Raw genomic sequence first — 25,585 nt, forward strand, 5'->3', positions numbered from 1 at the left:
TGTAGTAATAGATAAACTAATTGTAGCAAGGAAAATCATGCGTGTATCAAAAAATAATATGGATTGCAATAAACGATTCCTCTCTCCCTGTTCCAAGCAATCTGGAACTAGGGGATCAGCGTATTCTATTATTAAAGAAAAAGGGGTGTGGAGGAAAGGAAACTAGGGTAGAGTGTTATGCAGGATTTAGGTTAAGATAGATGTCAAGGAACGCTGAAGGGAAGGAGGAGGGTAAGGAGAAAGTGGTAGTTTTTCACAGTGGTATCAACAACGTATGGCAAGCAGAAATGGGTACCAACATAGTTGGGAGTGTGGGGGATCTGGTTATGAGAGCATGGGAGATGTTTAAGGCCGGAGAGAGATTTATCATTGGGATACTGATTGGAGGGTGATTGGGGACTTAAATGAAACTATGTAGTGGGTACAAGATGAATTATGGCTGTGAAATGATATTATGTGTGCAGAAATGTTGTGGAACTGGAGTGTTTATTATGGAGACAGGTTACATTCGATAGGATGGGGAGTAATCATGCTGGTGAAAGAAGAATTTGTAAGCTGTGAAAAAATCATGAATGAGAAACATGAAATACTAGGTTTAAGGCTCATTTCTATAGATAATTAGGTTTAAGGCTCATTTCTAAAGATAATAGGCAGCTTGATGTTTTCGAGATGTACAAACCTGAAGGGGGTGACTCTGATGTGGTAATATAATCAACAATGTGGGTAATGACATAGAAAGGAGCATGATTGTAGTGGGTAATCTCAGTTTACCAAATGTTAACTGGAAGGTTATTGCGAATGACAACAAATAAGTTAATAAGTCAATAAGTTAATCTGGGAAGGACAGCCGAATCAGAAAGTGGTGGAACAAACCAGGGAGGAAGAATATTGTATACATGGTGCTGATAAAACTAGATGAGCTCTATAGGGAAATTAAGTGATATATGGTATATGTGATCATGAAGCTGTTTTAGTCCTGTTAAAAATTAATATGGTAGTAAGGAAGGCTGTAAAAGTAGAACTATTAAGCAATACCATATGGTTGCTAAGAGAGCCATCAAGGAAGGGGGGTTTAAAAACAGTAATTATCCTTGGTGAGAAATGGTAAATATATATGTAAACAGCCTATGTGATATGTGTAAAGCAGTTGTTGAGGAGTGTGAAAGGTGGTATGTTATGGACCTTTAAAGATGGTGGGAAATGGTAAAGATGCTCTATGTTCAACAGAGAAATATAGAGTCTAAGAAGGAAGTACAGGTTAAAAAAATGAAAAGTTAAAGAGGGATCAAAGGAACTTACTGGAAAATAGAATTTTACAAAAATGACAGCTAGGGATAACATGACCGGGCGAGTTGGCCGTGTGGTTCGGGATGCACAGCTGTGAGGTTGCATCCGGGAGATAGTGGGTTCGAACCCCACTGTCGGCAACCCTGAAAATGTTTTTTTGTGGTTTCCCACTTCCACACCAGGCAAATGCTGGGGCTGTACCTTAATTAAGGCCACATCCGCTTCCTTCCCACTCCTAGCCCTTTCCTGCCCCATCGTCGCCATAAGACCTATCTGTGTCAGTGCAACGTAAAGCAGCTTGCAAAAAACGATATCGTGATCGTAACATAACTGGCAGTTATGTGAGTTCTAATGAAAAATGGGTGGGTATGGATAGGTACTTTAAAGCAGAAACAGGTTCTAGGAAGTTCGTTCCAGGTGACTAATACTAGGCAAGTAGTGAAATTTACCTATGATGATAAAGATATTTACAAAGAGATACAAAAGCAGCTAGAATTGATAAGATTTTGAAGGTGCAATAAAACCTCGTTAATTCAAAGTCGGTGGGACACAAAAATTGGACTACGAATTGCATGATTTCGAATTAACCGCAACCAACTCGTTTTTTTTTTTTTTTTTTTAACGTCGCACCAACACAGGTATGTCTTACGGCGACGATGGGATAGGAAAGGCCTAGGAATTGGAAGGAAGTGGCCGTGGCCTTAATTAAGGTACAGCCCCGGCATTTGCCTGGTGTGAAAATGGGAAACCACGGAAAACCATCTTCAGGGCTGCCGACAGTGGGGCTCGAACCCACTATCTCCCGATTACTGGATTCTGGCCTCACTTAAGCGACTGCAGCTATTGAGCTCGGTCAACTCGTAATTCACACGAGGAAAAAAAAAACTACATGATTCAAAGATAAGGAGAAATCTATGCATTATGCAATATGACTTCAGTAATCCAATGAATAAGGCACTTGCACAGGGGAGCCAACAGAACTGTCAAATTGGAAATGCATGGCACAACAAGACAGTCAAGAGAACAAATTAAAAAAAAGTAATATCTAACACAGTTATCGAGAGTAATAAATACCTGTATACAGTATCTAAAAAACACGCAAATGTTTAAAGGTCCAGTAGGTTTTATGGTCACAAATGAGCATATTGCTTTTTTTTTTTTAAAGGAATGGCTAAGATGTTGCTTCATTTTTTTTTTTTTTTAATACTAGCAACAAGCTGCTCTATATGGTTGTTAGCCCTAATTGTTACTTTGCCAGCATCGCTTGCTCTTATCACTGAGTCCTACACTACTAGAGCAGTAAGTACATAGCTGTTTTGGTGGAATAGTTGTTGCCTGCACTGTATCTTCATCTTATTTGTTGCGCGTCTTGTAATCACAGCTGATCAACATAGTGGGATCCCACTCTTCTGAAGTAGTCTCTACATGGTTGATGGCGATGTATTCGGTGGAAGTAGTACAGACATCAGACTTTTGCCAAAACTCCTCCATCCATCTTCTTCTTCTTCATTTAAGGAACTAAATCCACTCTTGACAAAGCAGTCCGTGATTGTCAGTGAAGGAATAGCAGCCTAGGCAGCTGTCACATTCCGCATAGCCTCCATCATGTTCCACTTGTGTATTTTTTTCCCGCCAGAACACTTCTTGCAACTTTGCGGTGAGAGTAACGCACCACTTGCTTTCTGTAGGCATGTTTCAGAGTTGAAATGATACCTTGATCTATGAGCTGTAAGTAGCTCATAGTGTTAGCCAGCAGAAAAGGAAGACACATTTAAAAAAATGACATTATATTTGTGCACAGCGCACTGATCTAACAAGGGAACTATTTTTCTATCTGGCATGCCATTTTGTACTCAAGGAACATCAGCCGCTACTCAAAATGTTTGCCTGTCATCCAGGCATTTTTAGATGTGTTGTACTTGCATGGAAAGTGCCTGATGGCCTTGAAACGTCATGACTTTTCAAACTTTCCTATGACGTGGGTAGGAAGTCTTGCTTTTGTCTGCATTGCAACACAGAAAGACAGTGATCCTGTCCTTGTACAACTTCCTGCCACGGCACAAAACCATAAGTCTGTTTGGACTCAGCATTAAAAACCAGCGCAGTTTCAGCACTGAAAGTATTGTTCTGTGCATGTGAACCAATGATATGATCCACACTTTCTCATCAAAGGTCGACATTGCTATTGTTCAGAGATTCTGCTTCTCTGCACACTGCCTGCTACATAATATGGTGGCGTTCCTTAAAATGCTGAAGCCACTTGTTTGAACACTGAAATTCTGGTCCCATCTTTAGCTCCAGCTCATTCACTTTCCCTCAATAACCTCGCCACAACAGGGATATTGTTCATTCAAATATGCCAAAACCAATCGATCTATTCCACTTCCAAATAGGCATATTTAGCATCGTGAATACGCATTTGCTTTGCAGTATTTGCACCCTGCATTTTTCAAGGTTCTATGCTCTTGCAAATTTTTACAAATGTTGAATGCATGGACACAGGAATTCTGTATTCTTTAGCTACTACAGGTTTTTTTTTTCAACCTCCCTTTTAATTTTCATCTTCTCATTCAATGTCTTGGAAGAATACTGTTGCTTAGCCATCTCGCAACACAAAACGAACATGCATGCCCTAAACTAAAGTACCAAACCAAACCCCATGGCACTACAGCCCTTGAAGGGCCTTGGCCTACCAAGCGACCGCTGCTCAGCCTGAAGGCCTGCAGATTACCAGGTGTCATGTAGTCAGCACGACGAATCCTCTCGCCCGTTATTCTTGGCTTTCTAGACCAGGGCCTCTATCTCACCATCAGATAGCTCCTCAATTCTAATCACGTAGGCTGAGTGGACCTCGAACCAGCCCTCAGGTCCAGGTAAAAGTCCCTGACCTGGCCGGGAATCGAACCTGGGTCCTCCAGGTAAGAGACAGGTACACTACCCCTCCACCACGGGGCTGGCCTAAACTAAAGTACAGTATTAATAAAATATACTAACTACAAAGTACAAACCTGTACACTTAAAATTAATTAAAATAACTAACTGGAAGAATAACTGTAACCCGTTGACCGACTAAAAAGCACTTGAACTTAGCAACTCTGAAGCACACTGGAGGAAAGCTACTCCTGCATGCTCCGGAAGACACCTTTATTTTATGATGGGGAGATATTTTGAATTTAAACTACCAGTATGTTGCAAAATACTATATTTTAAAAATAAAATACAATTTTGAACTGAAAGTCTGAATTTCGGTAATATGAACAATTATATGTATTTCGAATTAAGCACGCATAACCATACCGCATGTTTCCTGGAATGAGAGACTCTTCGAATTTGGAGGGATTTTGAATTATCAAGGTTCTACTGTAATGTGTTGGGATATAGTACCATATCTGAAGTATTTCATTACTGTTTGGATAAAGGAGCTAGACTAAATGAATGGAGAGTAGCTGTTGTAGTCCTAGTGTACAAAGGAAAAGGTGATAAACATAAAGCAGATAATTACAGGCCAGTCAGCTCAACATGTGCTGCATGTAAGCTCTCAGAAAGCATTCTTTCTGTTGTGTTTGACATGTTTGCAAAATTACAAACTCCTTTGATAGAAGACAGTTCAGGTTTAGAAAAGGTTATTCTAGTGAGGCTCAACTTATTGGATTCTGGTAAGATATTTTAGATTCAGAAGGTTAAATGGACTGTATTGCTATTGTCATATTGAAGGATTTTCTTAAAATGGGGAATATTAGACCAAACAAAAGTTTGATTGAGTGGGTGGCTACATTTCTAGAAAAGAGAATTCACAAGGGACATCCGCATAGCAGGAAATCATCAATCATGTGTAAATTTTGCACATACATTAAAGGAGCCATGAATAACGCAACAGCTAAAACATTTCCTTCGGAAATTAGCCTATGCAACTTACAGAAACATTAAGATGTGCATGTTTGATTTAGTGTGCAGTGCTGCATAGGCCTGTAGTGTATGCTGGGTTCACTCTTTGAGAGACCGCATCACTAATCACTTTTATTCCATTAATAACCACATAGCATGTTGAAAAAATGGTGTAGCATCATTGAATGAAATAATTTAATTCCTGGGATGATTGTGCATCAATGAAGGCAATAGAATAATATTGTTATATGGGAAATAAGGATACAAATACACAGTAAATGTTACATCAGGATAACAAGGGACTTTACACACAAAAGCAAGTTACTCCTGATGTTGTTGATGGTAGATGGTATTCAAAGCACAAAGCAATTTTACCCCGACCACACCTAACAAAACAAGGATCAAGACAAGTGGAACATTTTATGTCATGGCTGTCAAAATACTATTGCACAGGATGCTCAAAGGCTCTGGGTGTTTTTCACAAGAACTGGCTTTGTTACCACGCATATTGCCACATGGGATGAAAATTAGGAGCCAACAGTATGTCATGGACTGAATTTTCGAGATAATGTTTCTTGGCGCCCAAATGATTTCCTAATTCAAATTGAACAGTGTCAGATAATCTATGTACAAAGCCTTTCCATATTCTAAACTGGTATACATCAAGTGGTTGATAATAAAATGTTGTACCAGGAGGGATCATTATCGGCTGTGCGTGATTTTTATTTACAACTTTTATTATAATCTGGATCCACCTTATTCAATACATAAAAACTGTTGTTTAGATGAAATTACAACATATATTTCAATCAGAACTAGTTTCAATGCCCTTTTTGCGTCATCATCAGCTGATATATTTTCTTGGAAAAATTGGCAATCACATAAGTTTATCTACGTCAAATTGAACACAATTTAAAACCATATTAACAACCTAAAACTGTGTTACAATTATACTGTTTCAAAGTCCATATTTTCTACAAGTCCGAGACTTGCAAGTCTTAAACCTTAAATTGATGCTCACTAATAAATTAACATGGATTTAAAAGAACAACAACTTAAAAATAAAATAGTCTTGAAGAAACATTAGCTTAATTTAACACACTTCTTAAAACGTGACGTAGAATCGTATTAAAATAATTCAATAAAATCTTCAGGGTCGCTTTAATGGAGCAATCCTAGTGAGGTGGAAACGAGCAATCTGGTCCTTTAAGATGTTAACAAGTACAACGTTCCCAGTTCAATGTGGACCTGAAATAATAGGAATCTAATAAACTATCGCTTAACTGAAGAGGCAAAATATAAAATTACGTCTTATAACGTAAACGTTTTTACGTGACTCACCTCAAAAGATCGCTGTCCATGCAAAGCACAATGAAGCCTAGCAAGCAGTGTTGTGTTAGTAATCAAGTGTCCAAGGTTGGTCTGGGCCAAAGGTGGGAAATAGGGGAAAGCGGGAGGAGCAACCTGTTAGTCGTAGAAAGCAACTAATAAAGCTATTATGCATAATGTGAAACACCGTCCCATTGACCGGGATATGTACATTTTTAAAAAACTCAATAAGGAAATCAAAAAGAATATTTGATTTTTCAGAAATTTCATTTAAATTAAGGTTTGGATTAAAATACTGATCCAGGAGTATATAGGAACCCTCAGTAACATCCAGCAAACTTCCTTTTCCTAAGTTCTCCAATATCTCAATGTCCTGTTATATAGATGTGAATTTATGCTTTAGATCATGTACATGCTGGCCTCCCGCGGAAAATCTGTTATATTTTATTGCATTGGTATGTTCCGTGTATCTAATTTTCAAACTTCGTCCTGTTTGACCTAGATATGTGCACCCACAGTCGTTACATTTAAATCTATACACACCCGATTTGGTATATGGAGTCGATCTATTAACTAAGGCTGAATTGTGCAATACAACTGTATTATTATTATCAGTACGAAACGAAACCTTGACATTATGTTTCTTGAAAACATTAGTAAACTTATATATATCCTTTATATATTTTTATTTTGTATAGATTTATGTCCAGGAAAAGAATCCAGAAGCAGTGCAATGTTACTGGATGGTGCATTATACTTTAATACACCATCAAACTATTTGGTCACTTGTATAGATCCCATTTTTCCAGACTTCTTGCAACGAACATGAATATTTTCATGTGAAAATATGTTCTTTTGCACCATCTCACCAAACACACCTTCATACCTGCCTACCCTTCTGATTTACCTGGAAACTTTCTGTTTTTTAACTTGTCTTCCGAATTTCTGATTTATTTTTACTTCTTCCTATTTTTGACCAATGAAACCTCCAGTGCGGTCAATACTCTTCTCCTAGGATAATTCTTATGTGCTTGTGTAATTTTCAAGCGTATTTATTTGGTGCTTTATTTGACAAGTGTATCGTGTTTATAATACCAATAAAGTTGGTCCGTTATTGGACATTATAAACTTTCCACCTAACTCATTCCTAGTTGCCAACATTTTTCACCAGTGTGCCAAGTTGGGCTCCTCAGTTGATAAATGGCACACCCACCAAGACGCATGGCTAGGGCATACCGTGGAGGCCAATGCGTTAGGCTACTTGGAGCTACTGGCAGTGCCAGTGCACTATGAGAGACTTTGTCTCATTTTCAAAAATTGATGCCTGCCTGGCCATCAGATGATGGAAATCAACATCTTTATCATGTATCATGTTTCCCGCTCACTACAGCAGTGTGTGTGCTGCTTTACAGCTAGGAATTCGGTACGGAAATTGACGGAAATCATCCTGCAAGCGAGAGAAGCTAGCGTGTGCTAGCAACTCCATTAATTAGGATGAAGGAACAAGTTTATTACTTTGTTATTGTGTGGTTCACGTGCTGTTAACATCGTTTCTGTGCGTAGTTTCATTGGAGTTGTAGTCCACGTGTTTTTTTCTTGTGGTTCTGTGCTTTTCCCCCTGCCGAAGTTGTATGTTAATAATGTATGAGACATATTGATCTGTTTTGTATGTGGTAGTTTTGCGTATGTCGGTCTCTGCATTTTGTTCATTCTTAGTTCATCATTTTAATGAATTGAATATATTTCAGCGAGTTGTCTCGGTGACAGTTTCTAAAATTTTCTCTTCACATTATGGCGCACCGGGCAAGTGAGCCGTGCGGTTAGGAGTGCACAGCTGCGAGCTTGCATCCGGGAGATAGTGGGTTCGAACCCCACTGTCAGCAGCCCTGAAGATGGTTTTCCGTGGTTTTCCATTTTCACACCAGGCAAATGCTGGGGCTGTACCTTAATTAAGGCCACGGCCGCTTCCCTCCCATTCCTAGGCCTTTCCTGTTCCATCGTCACCATAAGACCTATCTGTGTCGGTGCGTCGTAAAGAAACTAGCAAAACTAGCATTATGGCCACAAAACCTATGAAATTGAATTTCCTTTCATTTTAGAGTCAAATAACAGAAACTATGCTAATGCTCAGAAATTAAGGATAATTCTGATACATGGTGAAACAACGCTATTGGGGGGGGGGGGCGGTTTGCGGTTTTAAATCACCTTGGGGTATGACCATGTGGTGCATATGACCTCGGTCGTCGCACGGTGGCGCTGGCAGCAGTCCAAATACGCAGAGGTGTGTTGGTGCATGTTAGAGTACGGTGCAGTGAGTAAGTGTGCAGATGTTTTCAGACGTGCTAATGGTGACTGTGTGGTGAAAATGGCTCAACAAACACATATTGATGACGTTATGCGGGGTAGAATAATAGGGTGACTGGAGGCTGCTCAAACAAAGCAGGTCGTAGCACGGGCCCTCCGTGTTCTACAAAGTGCGATCTCAAGATTATGGCAACAATTCCAGCAGACAGAAAACGTGTCCAGGCGCTATAGTACGGGAAGTCTGCAGTGTACAACACCACAAGAAGACCGATATCTCACCATCAGTGCGCGCAGATGACCACGGATTACTGCAGGTAGCCTTGCTCGGGACCTTGCCACAGCCACTGGAACACTTGTCTCCAGACACACAGTCTACAGACGACTGAACAGACATGGTTTATTCGCCCGGAGACCTGCAAGGTGCATTCCACTGACCCCTGTTCACAGGAGAGCCCGTAAAGCCTGGTGTCAAGAACACAATGCATGGTCATTGGAACAGTGGTCCCAGGTTATGTTCACGGACGAGTCCATGTTTGGTCTGAACAGCGTTTCTCGCCGGGTTCTCATCTGGCGTGTACCAGGAACCAGATACAAACCCCGTAATGTCCTTGAAAAGGACCTGTATGGAGGTAGTGGTTTGATGGTGTGGGGTGGGATTATGATTGGTGCACGTATACCCCTGGATGTCTTTGACAGAGGAACTGTAACAGGTCAGGTGTATCGGGACGTCATTTTGCACCAGTATGTCCGCCTTTTCTGGGATGCACTGGGTCCCACCTTCCTCCTGATGAATGATAACGCACGGCCCCACCGAGCCGCCATCATGGAGGAGTACCGTGAAACAGAAGATATCAGGCGAATGGAGTGGCCTGCCTCCAGACATAAACCCCATCGAGCACGTCTGGATGCTCTCGGTCGATGTTTCACTAAACGTCTTCGAACCCCTAAGACACTTCAGGAGCTCCGACAGGCACTGGTGCAAAAATGGGAGACTATACACCAGCAGCTGCTCGACCATCTGATCCAGAGTATGCCAACCCATTGTGCGCCTGTGTACGTGTGCATGGTGATCATATCCTATACTGATGTCTGGATACATGCGCAGGAAACAGTGACGTTTTTTAGTACATGTGTTTTGGGATGGTTTTCTCAACTTATCACCAATACCGTGGACTTACAGATACGTTTTGTTTGTGTTCACTATGTGCCTATGCTATTAGCGCCAGTTTTGTGTAGTGCCGCATTGTGTGGCACCACAATATGCAATTATCCTTAATTTATGAGCATGAGTGTATTAAGCATTTCTTCCATGTTCGTTACATTTTCTTGTAACCATTTTTATGTTTTCTTTGTTTAAGATTTTAAATGTAATGGTCAATTCGTATTGTAACTGTAGATATGTTTGCCTTTTACCTTGTCTTTTTTTTTCACTGGGACTGTGGTGCAATATACGTGATGTAATCCAAGATTTAAAATATCTTCCTATTTTTTATTTCTAAAAGTTGGCAGGTATGCACCTTTCAGCTCTTTTAACTTGCTGTATTAAGGCCCAAGAAGTTCACCACTTGTGATAACTGTCAGGATTATGGTGTAACTGTGTGTGGTGGACGCCACAGATTGCACTGCGGCGGTAACTGCCTTTTCTCCGTTTTAAGTCAATGTCCTTCCCACATATATCTCTAGATTGAACCCATTCTGATCACTGTTACAAACATTTTTGGGGCTATAGGACTCTAACGGATTTAAATTCTTCGATGAATATTTCTGCGGCTGCCATGGAGTCTGTTTCTTTGTTGGTCTTCTTTATCGTCATTACATATGTTATTTTCCATGGCATGATACCATTGCGCTTCTTGAGCTATGTACCAACATGTGGCATATTTTTAACTCCGCACGTTGATACTCGTGAGGCGACTTGGATAGTCCACTGCTGGATGGTCATATCATTAGTTTTCTTGTTATTTTCAGGGCCAAAATCAAATTTTTTTCTGACAGTATGTGCTATTGCCCTCAGTTTGGTACAGTGCATTTCATTGTTCTTTACATGCTTCTCCCACAACTATAAAGCTTTTTTTACTTTTGACACAATAGAACTTTAATATCACCGACAAAAGCTAAAGCAGGCCCTGCTCACCACTTCTCCAATATTCAACAGCTTTCTTTTTATAGTCATTATCTACCTAAAGTTCTTCTTCAGCATTCCCTTCTACCAAATATTTGTCATCCAAGTAGTTTTTCTTCAGGATCACATGACATATCATTTAAGAGAAAAGGGAAACATGTAAATATCTTTTTCAAGGCAGTTTGTGATGGTGCCTGAAAATAAATACATACATACATACATACATACATACATACATACATACATACATACATACATACATACATACATACATACATTACATACATACATTATCATTAAAGACTGGTATGCCTTTCAGCGTTCAGTCTGCAAGCCTCTGTGAATTTACTAAACGTCGCCAAAATCCTCGATTTGCAACTAGTGCTGTGGCCTCATTTAGTTCTATACCTCTTATCTTTAAATCATTAGAAACTGAGTCTAATCATCATCGTCTTGGTCTCCCTCTACTTCTCTTACCCTCCATAACAGAGTCCATTATTCTCATAGGTAACCTATCCTCCTCCATTCGCCTCACGTGACCCCACCACCCAAGTCAGTTTATGCGTACAGCTTCATCGAGTTCATTCCTAAATTAGCCTTTATCTCCTCATTCCGAGTACCCTCCCGCCATTGTTCCCACCTGTTTGTACCAGCAATCATTCTCGCTACTTTCATTTCTGTTACTTCTAACTTATGAATAAGATATCCTGACTCCACCCAACTTTTGCTCCCGTAAAGCAAAGTCGGTCTGAAAACAGACCAATGTCGAGATAGTTTCATCTGGGAGCTGACTTCCTTCTTACAGAATACTGTTGATCGCAACTGCGAGTTCACTGCATTAGCTTTACTACACCCTGATTCAATCTCACTTACTATATTACCATCCTGGGAGAACACACAACCTAAATACTTGAAATTATCGACCTGTTCTAGCTTTGTATCACCAATCTGACATTCAATTCTGTTGAATTTCTTACCTACTGACATCAATTTAGTCTTCGAAAGGCAAATTTTCATACCAGACTCATTGCACCTATTTTCAAGTTCTAAGATATTAGACTGCAGGCTTTCAGCACAATCGGCCATTAAGACGAAGTCGTCAGCATAGACTAGACTGCTTACTACATTTCCACTTAACTGAATCCCCCCCTGCCATTTTATACCTTTCAGCAGATGATCCATGTAAACTACGAACAGCAGAGGTGAATGATTACAGCCTTGTCTAACCCCTGTAAGTAACCTGAACCAAGAACTCGTTCAACCATCAATTCTCACTGAAGCCCAATTGTCAACATAAATGCCTTTGATTGATTTTAATAATCTACCTTTAATTCCATAGTCCCCCGGTATAGTGAACATCTTTTCCCTCGGTACCCTGTCATATGCTTTCTCTAGATCTACGAAACATGAACACAACTACCTATTCCTCTCGTAGCATTTTTCAATTACCTGGTGCATACTGAAAATCTGATCTTGACAGCCCCTTGTGGTCTGAAACCACACTGGTTTTCATCCAACTTCCTCTCAACAACTGATCGCACCCTCCCTTGCAAGATGCCAGTGAATACTTTGCCTGGAATACTCAGCACGTGCCACAGTGTTGCATAACGAAGTGCACTAGTTCAAACATACAAGCTTCGCGAGTGGAAGAAGGAGTGTGAGCTCTTAAGTTGTTCACTCTTGACTATTATAATGATTGTGATGAATCGTCCGCTACGGGTAGCACTGTTACTGTGGGAGGGTTGGTATCTCTAGTTCGGAGGTGTTGTTCTGTGGAGGCAAGAACTTAAATGTCGTGCATTATTGTTAAGTGAAAGTGAAGAGCGTGTGATTTGGCAATGTTATTCATTTAGTTAGTGTAAACATAGTACTGAGCTTATAAAATTTATAAACTTACCAAGGAGGAAAAGATGCATACTTGTTTCATTCCATTGTGTAAGTTTGGCTACAAAACTTTGAAAGGTAAACTCTTCCTCAAACCACCTAAAGATGAAATAAAATTTTCAAAATGGGAAAAGACACATCCCAGAAAAGACAAACATTTTCCTGGTTTAGGAGAACACACCGATCCTCCGTGAATCAGACAGCAGCGCATCGGCCTCTCACCGCTGGATACCGTGGTTCAAATTCTGGTCACTCCATATGAGATTTGTGTTGGACAAAGCAGAGGCAGGACAGGTTTTTCTCCGGGTACTCCAATTTTCCCTGTCATCTTTCATTCTAGCAACACTCTCCATTATCATTTCATAGCATTTATCAGTCATTAATATATCACCTTGGGAGTGGCGACCCCATTGTACTAATAGCCTATATATGGTTCATTCATTACATCCCTGACCCGGACATTGACTGGAAAACAGGTTGTAGGTTTTCATTTTAATTTTTCAGGAGAACACACCCAAGAACATGAGAAAAATAAACTCTCAAATCATGCATTGGTGTTCATGTTTATGCCTCTATTCATAATGTGTGTGATTCACATTTTTCTGATGAATTTATAGTTAAATCAGACTCATTTGTAATACAAGGCGAACAGGTGGAAATTCTTCGAGATAGATGGAAACAGAAAACTGGCGCTGCCCCTCATATATTCCCCATTTTGCCACAATATCTCATGAAACAATTAAAGAAACAAAAATCATCCCATAAAAGACAGCCTCTGAAGATAGAGAAAAGTTCAAGAAACAAATCACAGAGGCCTCACCATGCATTACATTTTGATTTTTGTTCTGAGAGTGCTAAAAGAAATGAAGTACTTCAGACACAGCAGTTGAAGAAATTAGTTCACTTACAAAAAAACTAAAGAGACAGGCTATCTGTAATAAATTGAAAATAGCTAATGCCAAGATTTTTTTGCTAGTAAAAACAGCTAAATTATTCCAAATTACAGTTGATTTATTTAAGCGAGCTGACATTAAGCAGAAAGCAATTGATGGTTATTGACACCATGCTCAAATAATGCCAGGTAAGAAATAAGCAAGAGATGAGATATGGTAATGAATTTCATTTAGATAGTCTCTTATTTAATCTTAAATCATCTAAGGGCTATAGCCACTGTTTAAGGCAAGACATGCTTCCCTTTCCTTTGCATGCTCATCTGAGAAAATTAGTTAAAGGTCTTAAGTGCCTTTACACAGTAAACACCCAAGACATTAGTGCTATTGAGAACTATTTCTGTGATGAGAAAATTGAAGACAATCGCACTGGTATTCTGATATTTGACTAAGTAAAACTAAGAGAAGAGGTTCAGTTTAATATCATCCCATTAAAAGTTGATGGATTTGTAAATTTAGGAGAACACACCCAAGAACACAGGAAAAATAAACTCTCAAATCATGCATTAGTATTCATATTTTAGCTAGTGGAGAAGTCCTCTCAGTTTTAATACTGTGTTGATGGAGTGAAAGTACCTCATGGTACCACCAAATAAGTATTTATGGCAAACTGAAGCAGGCTGACAGGAAGGACAGGCTGTATTCCCACACAACTCTAGCAGTCCTACCTGCTGGAGAGACCCACTCTTCTCTTCAGCAAGAAGGAATTAGGAAACAGCATTATTATCATAAAGAGCATGAAAGAAATGAAAATAAGTTAATGATTTTCCTTTTCTTGCCTTATTGTCATAGCAGCTGTTGTAAATGATTTCCATTTTTGTTCATACAGACCTTGAGTCTTCGAAGGATTTTCTGTGATATGCATCGTAATTGGTCTGATTGGTCTAGATTGGTCTAATCTACTGTCGTTTCACTTGTCACTCCCCTAATTTCATTTTCCAAGGCCTCAACTGTATGCATACCGGGCGAGTTGGCCGTGCAAGCTGTGAGCTTGCATCCGGGAGATAGTGGGTTCGAGCCCCACTGTCGGCAGCCCTGGAAATGGTTTTCCATGGTTTCCCATTTTCCCATTAAGGCCATGGTCGCTTCCTTCCCTCTTCTAGGCCATTCCTATCCCATCGTCGCCATAAGACCTATCTGTGTCGGTGCGACGTAAAACAAATTTTAAACATTAAAAAGAATTTTTAAAACCTGTATGCATATTGTTCTGATAGACTTTCTGTTTCAAACTTCTCCACAAGTAAAAACTAAATGGCTAGATGGTTTACAAGGGTTAACCAGAAGTCTGGCTTGCATATCTTCAAATTTGTCATCATTTAAGGCCCTATTTTTATGGGTTTTTTTCAATGAAACAAAGCACGGCCTTATGGTTTTTATGGTATACCTAGGTAGAATCTTCCAGAAATCGTGTGCAATATTTCTACACACACCTATTATACTGTATCTTTTTTAAAGACATGTTTCTAAAATAAACACTCATTGCTCAATAGTTTACTTAACCATGATGATAATATTGTTATTCTGCACTTTATAATCACAATCACCGAGTGTGTCAAGTAAATTTCATGTCTCACTAGTATAAGTACTGAGTTCTACAAACAGCAGAGCCTCATAAGACAGAGAATGGGGCAAAAGAAGCTGCTGTCTCCTGCCAGCTAGTACCTTGCTCATCTGTTGAGTGTGCTTTAAACTCTTGTTTTGGTGACCACTGTATAATGAAAAATCTTCATTGTGGTAATCACATTAACAAGGTTGTAAGTAAAGGCTACAGATCTTATTGAAATGGCATATGGCTTTTAGTGCCGGGAGTGTCCGAAGACATGTTTGGCTCGCCAGGTGAAGGCCTTTTGATTTGACGCCTGTAGGCGTTCTGCGTGTTGTGATGAGGATGAAGTGATGATGAGGACAACACATACACCCAGCCCCTGTTCCAGCGAAATTAACCAATGATCGTTAAAATTCCCGGCCCTGCCGGGAATCGAACCCGGGACCCCTGTGATCAAAGGCCAGCACGCTAACCATTTAGCCATGGAGCCGGACTACAGATCTCATTAAATGATTATGAGAATATTTAGGGGTTAATAAGGATGTAAATGAGAGGGTTTATGAATCACTGGTAAGTACCCGGTTTTCATTTACAAGTTTATTTACGTCGCACCAACACAGACAGGTCTTATGGTGACGATGGGAGAGGAAGGGGCTAGGAGTGGGAAGGAAGTGGCCGTGGCCTTAATTAAGGTACAGCCCCAGCATTTGCCTGGTGTGAAAATGGGAAACAATGGGAAATCCATCTTCAGGGCTGCTGATAGTGGGGTTCGAATCCACTATCTCCCGAATACTGGATACTGGCCGCACTTAAGCGACTGCAGCTATTGAGCTTGGTAGTGCCCAGTTTAAAGTATGGCTAAAGTGTATGGGACCCTCACCAGGATTACTAGATTCAAGAACTGGAAATGATCCAAAGGAAAGCAGCATGATTTGTTCTGGGTGATTTCCGACTAAAGAGTAGCGTTACAAAAATATTGCGAACTTTGGGCTTGGAAGACTTGGGAGTAAGGAGACAAGCTGCTCATCTAAGATGTATGCTCTGAGCTATCAGTGGTGAGATGGCATGGAGTTATATTAGTAGACACACACTTGAATCCAGTTTTTAAATGTAGGAAAGATAATATGAAAATGAAGTTGGGATTCAAGAGGATAAATTGTGTCAAATATTTGTTTATAAGAAGAGGATTTAGGGATTGGAATAATTTAGCAAAGGAGATGTTCTATAAATTTCTAACTCGTTTGAAATCTTTTAAAATAAGACTAGGAGAACAATTGATAGGAAATCTGCCACCTGAATGACAGCTCTAAATGCAGATCAGAGGTGATCAATTGATTTAATGACTGGTACATTTTGAAATATATGGACCTGGAAGTAATTAAGTTGAGCATCCAGGGAAAGAAAGAAGGTTCACTTCTCATGTTTCCAGGCTAGAAATTCAACAGACTATTGGGAAATAAAATTATTTAAATAAAAGTAGATTTCAAGTGTAATATCGTGAGAGGATGCTTTAAATTATTGTATTTGTGTGATTTTTTACTTTTCTCCTCAACACTGCCACATTTACCATCATCACTCATTATATTTCTTAGATTTTCATTGCTTTCACATGCAGCAAAACTGTGATATGAAGGGTTGAAAATGTAGGAATTTTCTGTGTTCAACTTGTGCTAATATTTGCCAAAAACCTCAGTTTCATCTAAAAGATGCATTCTCACAATCTTCGTCTTTCAGTCACAGTCGGATGTCTGGTATTCCATCAACGGTACCGTCGTCGCTATGCACAGTACCGTTTGCTTTTACAGGACACCAGTAACCACGATATCTCTGGCGACAGTGAAACTGATACGGAGATTGGAGGAAAGGAATCTGTTAATAGTTGTGTGGACACAGCTCAAGGAGGCAGCATACAAGTTCCAGGTACAAAAGATATTTAATTGATTCATTGACGAATGGTATTTCATTTGACATGTTCTGATAAGTGTGTTGTTTGGCAGGTTGTAGCAGTAAACACATCACTGATATTGAAGACATGGGTTTAAATGTGGGTAGAGATTTATGCCCATCACAGTTCAAATGTCCAGCAACAATACGTAACCAGTGTCATAACCACGTTGATCGATATCACCAAGAGGAAGAAGAGCTTGAAGAAGTTCAAAATGAACACCAGATTTTGAGGCATTTGGTGCTGCTCATTCTGCTTGTATGTTCCATGTTTGTGGTAAGTTCCAGTCAGCTTTGTTGGGGCATGCTGCAAAAATGGTCAGATTAAATTACATTTATCACAAGAGAATTGGCTATAAGAGTTACTGTATGACCGAGTGAGTTACCTACACAGTACGAATCATCTAACTGTATATTTGTATTCAGGAGATTGTGGTTTCAAACCCACATTTTGGCACCCCTGAAAATTGTTGTGTAGTTCCCATTTCCACATCAGGCAAGTGCCGGGGCTGCTCCTTTATTTTGGCCACAATTGCCACCTTTCTAGTCATAATAACACTTTCTCTTTTCACCGTTGCTGAAAACCTGTAAGTGTGATGTTAAACCATTAAGAAAAAAGAAGTAATTGTGTATTGGCCTTTAGAGGAATAAATTCAAGAACACAGTAGTTCTCGTGGAAACGTCATAGCTTGGGGGAAATCCATATTGAGTTTCTTATGTTTCTTCAATGCAGCATAGGGTTCATTTTGCTTTCAGAAGGGAAGGAGGGGAGTTTTTAATACATTACGATTAGTGAAGATGAGAAGAGAGTATTTAATCCCTGGAAGAAAGAATATTTCCATTTTAATGGGTTTTTCTCTTACTGCTCTTGGTAATCTGAAGAAATTAATAAGGAGCTTGTATTTAAACACACACACACATTCATCTCCTACTGTACTTAGAAATCGAAATGGGTTTATTGTGGAACAGCCATTGTGAAAATGTGACTCACAATTACATTTTGACTCACTATGCTTCCACATCTCTCCAACTCCCACTTCCTCTCTGATTGGCAGTTGACTTTGTTTCCATTTGTTTGTGACATATTGCTAGTCATGTATTGGAATGTCTCTCCCAAAACCATCTACATCTACAAAACAAAAGTTTCAGGGAGGATGGAAGGACACAATTTTTTTGCTACAAATATGGTGAGAATATTAAATATTGGAAAATTGCTCTACAGCATACACTGAAATGCCAAAAGTCATGGGATAGCACAATGTAAGTGAATGACTAGTGGTGCCACCACCCCAAAATTGAATGTCCTAAACCCATTTGAGTTGTTAAAGAGGTAGTCTTGTTCTTCTGATTGACTGTTGTTAAATGCTCATGGCTAGGTGACATGAGTTATTCAGAGTTCAAACGGGGCATCTTTGTTGGTGCTAGGAGTTTGGGACATTGAGTTTCCAAAGTTGTGAGGACTTTCAATATTCCTCGATCCACAGTGTCAAATGTGTACCAGGACTATCAAAATCAACGCATTACGATCTACTGTGGACAACACATTGACCGTCCAATGTTACTTGATGATCGTGACCAGCGGAGTTTGGGTTGGATTTTCCGTGTTAACAGAGCAGGAACACTTGCCCAAAGCACATCCATATTCAATGCAAAAGTGTCCAGCTCCATGGCTAAATGGTTAGCATGCTGGCCTTTGGTCCAACGGGTTCCAGGTTCGATTCATGGCTCGCTCAGGGACTTCAACTTTCGTTGATTAATTCCAATGGGTTGGGGGTTGAGTGTGTGTGCCGTCGTCAGCATTAGAATTGATCATTGATAGGGCCCCATCCTCACAGACATGGAAGTAGCTTATAATAATAATATATTTATTGCAGCCAAAATAGCCATACAGGAAGAGAAAAAAATACATTTTTATATACTGTACTCGCACGCTTGTGCCTTGGTTTGCATATTCTTTAATTATTGTTTTTGTTCTTTTGATGCAGAGTTCTACATGGTAACATTCACACATGTATCCACATAGTTTGCACTTACATGTCTCTGTTGGTTCATGGTACGAGGTGTTGGTACAAATTAGATGGTGGAAACCATGCACTGCCAATCTTGTGAACACGTGCCTCCTCATCTCAAAGCTGGATGTTGTCCATGTCTGGTCTATCTTGGCCCCAATTCCAAAAAATTCTGAAGGAATGGGGTTTGTTTTTTTTTTTTTTTTTTTTTTTTTTTTTTTTTTTTTTTTTTTTTTTTTTTTTTTTTTAGTGTTGCTAGGAGATTTCCTGATGCTCTGGTATTGTGTAGGGTCACGTGTGTTCTGAAGTCTGCAATGAGGAAGGATTCTCGCGCTAGAAGGTAGACGAGTGTTGATCTTGTTGTCTTGGATACTGCGATCGCTTTTTTTATGTATAGAGCTTTTACTCTTTCTAGAGAGGATATGTTCTTTTCTGTGAGGTACAACCATATGATTTTTATTCCATATGTTAGTATAGGCATGATTTTTGATCTAAATAGAGCCATCACCATAGTGTTCTGATATAGTTGATTTCGTGCATCGCCCGTACTACCTGTATTGCTTTCTCTGTTACATGCTTTGTAAAGCATTTGGCACTTGTTTGCAGAGTAATGCCAAGGTACTATGGCTACTTTCTGCCTCTTTATGAAGATTTCTGCCATTGCTGGGATCTTTCCTGCTTGCCTAAATACCATCATTTTTGTTTTTGATGTATTAATTTCAAACTTGTGTTTGTAGCACCATTCCTCCATATCTTTTATCGCGTTTTGTAGTTTTGTGATGCCCTTTGATCCGATCACCATATCATTGGCGTAGGAGTACAATACTACATCTTCCTTATGGGTTATTCTGATTTTTTCTTCTGCTGCCAGGATGAAAAGTAACGGGCTAATTCGGTCACCCTGTAATACTCCGTTCATTGAAGTATCGGTTCTGAGAGTGATATATTGTCAGAGATTCTTATTTTGTTCCATTGTAGAAATGTTTTTATGGTTTCAGTCCACACATTGTTTCTGTTTAGGGCTTCTTCCAGCTTCTGAGTCACAAGTTCCCGATTTATGAGGTTGAATGCTTTTGTGAAGTTTATAAACACTATGTAAAACTTTTCTCTTTTTTCATATGTTATTGAGTAGTAATTGTATGGTGTTAATAACTGATCTTCCTTTCCTGAATATGAATTGATTTCCTGGTAGATACTCATCTATTTCTTCTCTAGCTCTTGCCACAATTGTTTTTGTGAATATCTTGAACGGTATGTTCTCCAGAGCGATGCCTCTGTATGTGTTTGCATCATATGGGTCGCCATTGCTTTTATAGAGTACTTTAATAGTTGAATGTCTCCATCTCTCCGGTATTGAGGCCATCTTAATGCATTTATTGTATAAGTTTGTCCAAGCGGGCAGTAGGAGATGAGTAGTGTCTATTATGTACTCACTGTATATGTTGTCTGGTCCTGCGGCTTTGTTTTTCTTTGTGCTTGAGATGATGTTTTGGACTTCACTTGTTGTCAGCGGAGTCCATTCTGTTGGCGCTAGTGTATTGGTACTTTGATTATTTTCTGGGATTTTGTTATTTCTTCTTTGTTGAGTATATCTAAAGTGTGTCATCCATTCTTCCATGTTTATAAAATGTGTCTGCGCTTGCTTCCTGGGACGTAGAGCGATATATGGGTCTTTCTTTGACATTTTTACGATTCTTTTACCTTCTTCCTCCCAGTATATCCTTTTCTTTTCCCGCGTGAGCATTTTATAGAGACTTCTTTTTCTGTTATATACCTGATAAAGTGTAAGGTTCTTCTTGTTCATTTTTAGTTCATGCAGGGCCTTCAGTACGTCTTTTCTTAGCAGGTAGCATTCCTGGTCGAACCATTGTTTTGCCTTTTGGTCCTTTCTTGGGATTGCAGCTTGTATTAGCAATTCCTCAAGTGTTTGTGCCGCTTCTTCTAGCCTTGCTTCTTCAGTTAGCATTTCTATTTTTCTTATCTGGTCCGACTCATCCTTCTATTTTTTTGATGTCAGTTTTTCTTGATAATGGGCTTTTTTCTTTTTTTGGTGCTTTCCAATCTCCATGAACTTTTATTTTCATGGGGATATGTCTTCTTATTGGTGTGTGATTTGCTGACCAGATAGGGGTTATTTCTCCTTTTATTGTCCTTTTATGAGTGCAACATCTATCACACTTGTTCCATTGTGAGATATGTAGGTTGGTATGTTGCTATTATTTAATAGGAGAAGGCCATCTTCTTGTAATTTTTCCATTACTAGTTTTGTTTTGTAACTTTGTACATCCAACCTACAGTTTAAGTCTCCTGCTATGATTAGGGGGTTGTCTTGTTTGCTCTGAGTGATTAGTTGTCCTAATTCGTTTATTATTTCCAAGGCCGTTGCATGTGGTTGAAAGTAAGCGGCCATAATTGTGATGTGTTTTGTTTCTATTAGTAGAGAGTGATCCAGTTGTGTTATCATTTTTATTGGGGTCAGCCAAGGCTGTAAGAGAACGGTTATTGTTCCTATGGGTCTTCCTCTTTCTCCTTGTTTCGCTTGTAAATGTGTGCAATAATATTCTGCATGTTGCCAATGGTCTGTGAGGAATGTTTCTGTTAATATTATTACACTATATCCTTTTAGGCAGTCCATTGGCGACATGCTTAATGCATTTTTTAAGCCTTCAATATTGAACATAATATAGGCAATTATCAACTGCATAAAATTGTTAATATAGTCAACGAAGGTTTAATAACAATTACACATGTCAAGAAATACTGAATCAATACAATTAGCCAGATCTGAAATGGTTTTTTTAAATGGTTTTAAAAGGATGTTCAACAGAGGAGTTTCGTCAATAAATTTAAAGGATAATGTTAACACTAAGATTTTAGACAAATGTAATTTAACTTAAAGACATAATTTTTATTGTTATATGATTTGTAGTATATTATAAGATTTGTCACTCATGTTTACAAAGCATATTTTAGCTCAATAGAATATGTTCATGATCTTATTAAGCCTTGGGTAAATGTTAATTGGCTGATGATGCTCACAAAAAAAGAGGAAAACATGAACCATGTTGACATTTGAATAAGGATATAAGTCCCCATTAGCTTATTATGTATTGAATAGGTGGTATTTAATAAAATTATAGAATTTGTATCATATGTGGTATGTTCCGAGCTGTCAGTGGAGAAATGGCATGAAATGATATCAGCAGACGAATGAGTTTGAGTAGTGTCTTTATAAGTAGGAAAGATCACAATATGAAGATAAGGTTGGAATTCAAGAGGACAAATTGGGGCAAATATTCGTTTATAGGAAGGGGAGTTAGGGATTGGAATAACTTACCAAGGGAGATGTTCAATAAATCTCCAATTACCGAGCTCGATAGCTGCAGTCGCTTAAGTGCGGCCAGTATCCAGTAATCGGGAGATAGTGGATTTGAGCCCCACTGTCGGCAGCCCTGAAGATTGTTTTCCGTGGTTTCCCACTTTCACACCAGGCAAATGCCGTGGCTGTACCTTAATTATGGCCACGGTCGCTTCCTTCCAATTCCTAGGCCTTTCCTATCCCATCGTCGCTGTGTCGGTGCAATGTAAAGCAAATAGAAAAAAAATGCAATTTCTATGCAATCATTTAAGAAAAGGCTAGGAAAACAACAGATAGGGAATCTGCCACCTGGGCGACTGCCCTAAATGCAGATCGGTAGTGATTGATTAAGTTCTGGGATCTTTACCCTTGAGGTCTCAGATCGAATCCCATTCGATCCACTCACTCCTGTTTTATGCGGAAGGGCAGATTGCGAGTTCTGATCTCACAACAACATGCTGTAAAGAAGCATGGGCTAGCTCCTGTTTTCAACTGGATATGAGCATGATATTCCATAGCAGTACCAAACCATTGTTAAATACATCAGCAAATTGAGCAGTGAACTGTGTATTGACTGTACTGGGCATCAGTTCAGAGATGATATTAACTCCATCATGTAATTGGAAGCCAAAATGATTGAAGAAGTCCATGCCTGTTATGTTGGATGTAGTGCAGTGATTAACCACAAGCAATTCAATGTTCTGGTGGATTTCTTTGTAACAAGCCAGAACTATGATTTTTCTTTTGGTATCAATCTTCTGCTTGTTAATAGTAATAAGACTAAAGTCAGATTGTGAAAAGGATGGAGAACTCAACTTGTGGTTTGTGGAGAGATTAATTAAAGAAAATGGAGACCCTGTGTCGAGTTCAAAATCAACTGATTGTTGGTGTAAGCTGAGGTTGATGATTGTCTTGTTAGAGTCCTTGGTGGGAAGAACTAGATTGACTTGATCAACTTCCATGTGTTGCTGATCAGGGTTATACCAGGGCTTAACTGCTTGATGTTGTGTACTCTGACAACTGTTTGTTTGTGTCCGACTTTATTAGAACGAACACGTGTGGCCTTGAAGAATTGGCAGTGACATCTATTGTTGTTCTTGAAACAGCCACAGCACGATTGAAGCTCTCTTGTCTTTGATTTATTCCTGCCCTTGATGTGTGGTGATGATCTGGGGGAATCATGGGGTTGTAGAGTGTCCATATGGTCATGTTTCTGAACTTGTTTTTTGTCACCGGTGGACGTAGTTGTCCTTTGTGATCTGGAGGGGTAACTTCTTTTAACACATTCACGCCCATCATCTGAGCGGCTATTTAAAGGACTGGCCCAGCTATTCCAGCTGTTAGTGGCAGAGCAAACAACAACGAATTCTTTTCACAATAAGTTCCAAACGGAACAAGATATGGAAACAAAATTTTCCACATAACTTAAGGAAGTCCTCTAGTATCTCTGTAGGGTGTGGTAGGTAATGTCACACTTTCCTGGGTGAATGGGAACACTAAACATTCCAAAAAATACCATGTTTCACTAATAATTTTATTTTTGAAGCACACTTTGCACCTTCTTCAGGGGAACTTGTCTATATTTGATGATGGAAACTTTAAGAGAATATACTCTTTTCTCTTCGCATCTAACCTAAATGATGGATCCTTGGCCGGTGCCCTTTTTGGCGGCAAAATTGCAGGACGTTAATGACGTAGATGGAGCTAAGATTTCGGAGAGAGGTGACTGTACTTGTATGTCGGGTTCACTTTTTACCCCGTTTGAGAAATGCCTGGTGTTCCTTTAGATCTTTTGGTACATCCCTATTCGACCGTATTGTTCCCGTAATTGTTTCGCGAGTCAAACGCTATTTGTAATAATTGTCCATATAGACTGTATACCCCTGGCCAAGATAATTTTCAAGCAGCTGAAAAACTGTGCTTTGTAAATTCGCATCACTTGCATCATTTATATTGTCCCTACACGCCATGGTTATACTTCAGAACGCGACTATACACATTCTTGTGCAATCACAAACCAACTACGCAGCTAGTTGTGCGAGCGCTAGGCTACCTTCAGAAACAAAACAGAGAAAGTGCATTGGGAGGGAAAATCACCGTGGCCATGTGTTTTTCGGTGAGTAGAAACATTCATAAGGGTATTACTTTCATCTCTCTCGCACATATTTGTGACCAAAATAGATCCCAGCTGTGTAGGAACGGCTCGAGTTCAAGGTTGCGCTTATCCAGGCTAACTCGGATACGGTCCACAGCATGGTCACGCGCTATAGGCAGTAACTCGGATACGGGCGTGAATGTGTTAACAGAGGATCGCTATGATTCACAGCTTCAGAACTAATTTTCTCTTCCAGAGTGTGCAATACAACTATGTCTCTTATGAGCGAGTTTGTGTAAGGCATACCACAACCATCGTTAGCACATAGAAATTTACAAGATTTGGCAATTCATTGTAACTCGGCTATCCAGTCTGACTTGGTTTCATACAGCACTGAAAAAATGTATACCATGCCGCAACAATATGTGAATCTTTAGTGAAATGTTCATTTAACCTGGCTATTAACTGGGCAAAGAAACCCTTAAATTCCGTAATCATTCACAAGTTTCATTTCCCACTGAACTGAGGAAGAATGCCCACTGTCTAACCTCTTGAGTAATGCCATGACAAATGAAATGCTGCTGAAGCCTAGCTTAATAGGCCGACCAATCTTCTTTAGTGTGGTCAAAAGGGGCGAATGTAGGGACCTGTTGTGGGACGGTAAGTGCCTGTAATGCTTCACTAAAAGCTGCCTGTTGCTGTTGTTGTTGCTGCTGCATGAATTTTTGTTGTTGTCATAGCAGCTGGAGGATGGCTCCGAATTGATCAGTACTTGGCATGATGTTTGCAGAATGTCAAAACGCATCTGTCCTAAGTAACTGATGAAATCGTGCTATAGGCACGATGCATGTCACTCTAGCGGTTGGGTGGAG

The 25,585-nt window shown here is 39.5% G+C and overlaps 1 protein-coding gene across 2 annotated transcripts in view; it reads left to right on the forward strand.

Annotated features, from left to right (window-relative positions):
- Positions 1–25,585, forward strand: part of anchor (integral membrane protein GPR155 homolog anchor) — a 267,223-nt gene that overhangs the window by 188,863 nt on the left and 52,775 nt on the right. For both annotated transcript variants that reach the window (XM_067139331.2, XM_067139332.2), the window contains exons 10-11: positions 17,042–17,227; positions 17,305–17,528. In XM_067139331.2, coding sequence (XP_066995432.2) covers positions 17,042–17,227; positions 17,305–17,528 — 410 coding nt within the window. The remainder of the gene's footprint in view (positions 1–17,041; positions 17,228–17,304; positions 17,529–25,585) is intronic.

The sequence above is a fragment of the Anabrus simplex genome, chromosome 2 (genome assembly GCF_040414725.1).
Source record: "Anabrus simplex isolate iqAnaSimp1 chromosome 2, ASM4041472v1, whole genome shotgun sequence".
Classification (NCBI taxonomy): Eukaryota; Metazoa; Arthropoda; class Insecta; order Orthoptera; family Tettigoniidae; genus Anabrus; species Anabrus simplex.